The following is a 4,883-nucleotide window of genomic DNA, read 5'->3' as shown; positions in this document are numbered from 1 at the left end:
AAATAGTGTTAAAGGTTAGTAAAACAGCTGCATCATTATGCAAGTCAGGCCTGATTATCCATTAACCACTTTGTCTCCATTTTACCAATTCAAAGCAAGATTTTTTTTTTTTCCTGGAATCCCCATGTATTGCAGCTGGTTTCTCATAGCTGGGATTATGTATCTAGTACTGAATAGTAATCCTCTGGACTAATTCAATTATCCATTTCATCAAAAAACTTTAACCCCATTGTCTAAAAGAGAGCCAGTACATGCAGGCTCACCATGTCGGTCAGCGGCACTTATCTGCATCATGCTGGGAAATGCACCAGTATGTTCTCCGAGCTGACATCCTCAAAATACCCTTGACCCGAAGTTCAAAAATCCCAAACCAACAAGCATGACAGGTATAAACACCAGCCTGATGGAAGTGGCAACACCTGCCTGTTTCAGCAAACTTTGGTTCTTGAAATAGCGAGCAAGATGCTCTAACAGTGGGTTATTCAGATTCCCCAACAAACATCAAAGCATCCTTCTGAACAAAATGTTTTAGAACTTGGCTACTGAATGTCCTACTTTATGTTAGAAAATCTAAGTGATCAACCTTGAAAGAATCTCTAAAATGACAATTTTATCAGTTCCCCAGAAAAACTGTTTCTGCTACTAAGTACAAAGATGGGTATAAGATTTAGGGTAAAACCAACTCGATTTTTTAATGCTTTTTTCAAGGTTAAATGTGTTTTTGTTCACACTATTTCTTCCAATATAAGGTCTTCTCGGTTTACTCAATGCATTACAGAATACACCAAAATACCCTGTTAGCTGGTATTTGTGCTATCCAGTCTAGAAAATGTCTTTAAAGAAGAAAGCACCACCTAAGTAAATGATTTTTAAGGCTTAGATCAAGTAAAACTAAACCTGCAGCTGAATTTTGCTCTACTCTCCAGAAGCAAAAAATTTTGAGTATTGGCTTTGCAACTTTGAACATACTCAACATTTAGCATTACTGATCCCACCAGGGCTGGATTTTTTTTTTCCTATAAACTTAACGTTACCCCAAAGAACACAGAGACATAGCATTGAACTTTTGCTTTAATGGTCTCAAATTTTGTGACAGATTTTTTTTTTTTTGGTCAAGTTTCCATTTTAAAAAATTTATTGATTTTTCAAGACTAATAACTTAAACTGCCACGAAACAAATGGTCCACAAACATTCCTTTCCTTCTGAAGCTTTTACGATGCATTGTAATCATTAACCAGTCTTTTACTATTAAACTTAAATGGCCAATTGAGAGAAACAGCTCTGAGACCGTTCTTCCACCACTGATTAAGACCGAGGTGGCAGCTGACGTACAGAATTTTCATTTAGCCTTCTGGGCCTTCTGGGCAGACTTTGTGACCTTGCCAGCTCCACCAGCCTTCTTGTCAACTGCCTTGATGACACCAACAGCAACCGTCTGCCTCATGTCACGCACGGCAAAACGACCTGGAAGCAAAAACATGGTTTTATGATTTTTTTTTTTGTCTAGGGCTACATGCTCACGAGCATCACCCACACCTCGTGATTGGTGGGCAAATGCTGCTCTACAACAGCAAACTGCATGAGACCAGAGCAGAGGGACAACATCACCCTGGTACTGCCCAATTCTTGGCTTCACTTTGGAGTTTTGATTCAAGTCGCAGCTTTGAGTGTTACAGGACACTCTATATCCCAAATACTAGAAAACAAGGAGCATCTTTTCCAGCCATCAGCACTAACAAATTTTAGGAGGCGCCTTACCGAGAGGAGGATAATCGGAGAAGCTCTCAACACACATGGGTTTGCCGGGGATCATATCAACGATGGCAGCATCTCCAGATTTGAGAAACTTGGGGCCATCCTCCAGCTTCTTGCCGGAACGACGATCGATCTTCTCTTTGAGCTCAGCAAACTTGCACGCAATGTGAGCAGTGTGGCAATCCAGCACAGGGGCATAGCCAGCGCTGATCTGGCCAGGGTGGTTCAGGATAATAACCTAGAAAACCAAGCAAGCCAAGTTATTAACTCTGGGATAATTCCAAATGTCAACGAAGCTGGGGCTTTCGTGTGATCTGCTTCAAGCAAACACATCCCAGAACACAAGTCTGTGTCACTTTAGAGTCAGTCTACTAGTAAGAAAGAAGTATTTCAAAATCCACAGCTGTTTCAAACATTCAAAACCACAGCACAAATTACCTGTGCGGTGAAGCCAGCAGCTTCCATTGGAGGATCATTCTTGCTGTCGCCAGCAACGTTGCCACGGCGAACATCTTTCACAGACACGTTCTTAACATTGAAGCCAACGTTGTCACCAGGCAGAGCTTCGCTCAGGGCTTCGTGGTGCATCTCAACAGATTTCACTTCAGTTGTAACGTTGACAGGGGCAAATGTAACCACCATGCCTGGCTTCAGGACACCAGTCTCCACACGGCCAACTGGTACAGTACCAATGCCTGCGAAAGAGGAGCAACATTAGTGCATTCAGCTCAGTGAATGTATGCCCTTACAGGAAAAGAAAGCTAGACACAAGTATTCTACATTTCCTACTTGAGAAAACAGCTCTTGGGCAACCAACTGCGTTTCTGTCATTACCTCCTTAGGTTTTAATCAGTTATTCACTTGCAATTTTACCCAAGAGTCTCTTCAGGCCTTCCCAGAGCTATTTGTGCCTTGCAGGTGTTGCACGGGCCAGTCACACCTCGGCTGCCGCTGGCCAAGGAGAAGCTTTGAACAGGGAGCACGTACCGCCAATTTTGTAGACATCCTGAAGAGGCAGGCGCAGAGGTTTGTCAGTTGGACGAGTCGGTGGCAGGATACAGTCCAAAGCTTCAAGGAGGGTGGTTCCACTGGCATTGCCATCCTTTCGGGTAACCTTCCACCCCTTGAACCAGGGCATCTGTAACAGAAACCAGCCCAGGCATAAGCCATCTGCCCACTTCAACAGCACACAGCTAGGAACGGCCAAGTAGCACATCTTAACATTATCTCAGTATTTAATGGCACACTACGAACTTGTCAAGCACTAGGACTTGTTTTTTTGACCTTGGCACCTCCAAACTAATAAAAAAAAATAATCTCAATAATCCTCCTGGTTTTATTTCTTACTACAAAGAACTGTCAAACTTACATTAGAGCTTGGCTCCAACATGTTGTCTCCGTTCCAACCAGAAATTGGCACAAAAGCTACAGTGTCTGGGTTGTAGCCGATTTTCTTGATGTAAGTGCTGACTTCTTTGACAATCTCTTCATATCTCTTCTGGCTGTAAGGTGGCTCGGTGGAATCCATCTTGTTGACACCAACGATCAGTTGTTTCACACCCAGGGTGTAGGCCAGAAGGGCATGCTCACGGGTCTGCCCGTTCTTGGAAATACCAGCCTCAAACTCACCAACACCGGCAGCAACAATCAAGACAGCGCAATCAGCCTTTAGGAAAAAAAGAAAAACTCTCATTATAATGCCTGTACATGCATTAAGGCACTAAAGGAACACCTCCAAACAACCAAGGAACAACCCACCTGAACTTCCCAAATCCTCAATTTACATACCTGAGAAGTTCCAGTAATCATGTTCTTAATGAAGTCTCTGTGTCCAGGAGCATCAATGATGGTGACGTAGTATTTGCTAGTCTCAAACTTCCACAGGGAAATGTCAATAGTAATACCACGCTCACGTTCAGCTTTCAGCTTGTCCAAGACCCAGGCGTATTTGAAGGAACCTTTGCCCATCTGTGGATTAAAAACCCCACATCTATTTGATGGATTCTTTGGATTTTTCCTTTAAAGAATGGTATTTATTTGCATTTACTTCAGAAAAATCACACACTGGGTAAAAGAGAAAAGCCAAGAATAGTAAGCAGCTTAATACTGAAAAACGTTGCTGCTTGTAAATCCAGCAACAAGATACACTTGGCACTACTAGCGAGAAATGCCAACTGTCTTCTACTCTTTAGCCTGTCGACAGTCTAGCTCTTAACAGCTCGTTAACTGCACTAACACAGCTTTATGATAAACCTCTTGAGCCAAAGCTCTACTATCAAGTGTCCTCTAGAAATTTCAGTTCTAACTGATGCAGTCCCCACAATAACCAACAATTTTAACTGCTGCTCAGCCCAGTATTTGCTACATTTCCTTCTGTGATGTTTATGAAGTCCTACACTGTTCACTACACAAAAAAGAAAAAAAGTTAAAAAATAGAAGTGTGATCAAAGAGTTTTTACGGGTTCAATAACCAAAATCCATACCCTTTCAGTTTTTAGAAGTAAATCTCACCAGGACAACTTCAACTCCAGGCAGGCAAAGACTGAACCTGGGAACTCCATTTGTTCTACCCTTCACAACTTGAGCTTTGCCAGCTAACATAATGGCTGACTCAACATTTTTACACTTGATTTAACTACGGGGACAACTGCAACTCAAGTGCCGCCCTGTGGCCAGAGAACACTTGTGCACTTGTTCAACTACTGGGTCAGTTGCGACCAAACCGCCGCCCTGTGGCCACAAAACAGTCTGCAACTTCGCCCTACAACTCATCCTCTATTCAGCCATTCCTGCACCCCGCAGTCTTGCTGGAAGGGCCACGGGCCCACACACGCACCTCAGCGGCCTCCTTCTCGAACTTCTCGATGGTCCTCTTGTCGATGCCGCCGCATTTGTAGATGAGGTGGCCGGTGGTGGTGGATTTGCCAGAATCGACGTGGCCGATGACGACGATGTTGATGTGGGTCTTCTCCTTCCCCATTTTTGCAGATGTTAGCTCAGTTCTTTCGGCAAAAGGGAATCGACACCTAGAAAACACCCCCACGAGAGAGCACAGGGGTTACGCCTCCAGCACGGACCCGGCCCGGGAGGGCGGGGGTGAAGGGGGGCAATGGCGGCCCCGCGTGCA

The 4,883-nt window shown here is 44.0% G+C and overlaps 1 protein-coding gene across 1 annotated transcript; it reads right to left on the bottom strand.

The window, feature by feature from the left end:
• Nucleotides 1–1,053: 1,053 nt before the first annotated feature.
• On the bottom strand, nt 1,054–4,809 carry EEF1A1 (eukaryotic translation elongation factor 1 alpha 1). Its single transcript, XM_009864853.1, has 7 exons — nt 4,593–4,809; nt 3,545–3,724; nt 3,126–3,422; nt 2,744–2,894; nt 2,195–2,451; nt 1,760–1,994; nt 1,054–1,465 (listed from the first exon to the last, which is right to left on the bottom strand). Exons 1-7 carry the CDS (start codon nt 4,734–4,736, stop codon nt 1,341–1,343), a joined length of 1,389 nt encoding a protein of 462 aa, XP_009863155.1. The 5' UTR covers nt 4,737–4,809; the 3' UTR covers nt 1,054–1,340.
• Between the last annotated feature and the right edge of the window lie 74 nt (nt 4,810–4,883).

This window comes from Apaloderma vittatum, unplaced genomic scaffold (genome assembly GCF_000703405.1).
Source record: "Apaloderma vittatum isolate BGI_N311 unplaced genomic scaffold, ASM70340v1 scaffold4132, whole genome shotgun sequence".
In the NCBI taxonomy this organism is placed as follows: Eukaryota; Metazoa; Chordata; class Aves; order Trogoniformes; family Trogonidae; genus Apaloderma; species Apaloderma vittatum.
The sequence above is the reverse complement of the archived record's forward strand: the minus strand, read 5'-3'. Positions and strand labels throughout refer to the sequence as shown.

Excerpts from the sequence above, each read along its gene's own strand:
- EEF1A1 (XM_009864853.1), bottom strand. The coding sequence starts at position 4,736 with ATGGGGAAGGAGAAGACCCACATCAACATCGTCGTCATCGGCCACGTC. Across the intron at positions 3,423-3,544 it reads TGATTACTGGAACTTCTCAG|GCTGATTGCGCTGTCTTGAT; the intron begins GTATGTAAATTG and ends TTTTTCCTAAAG. Across the intron at positions 2,452-2,743 it reads GGATGTCTACAAAATTGGCG|GCATTGGTACTGTACCAGTT; the intron begins GTACGTGCTCCC and ends CCTCTTTCGCAG.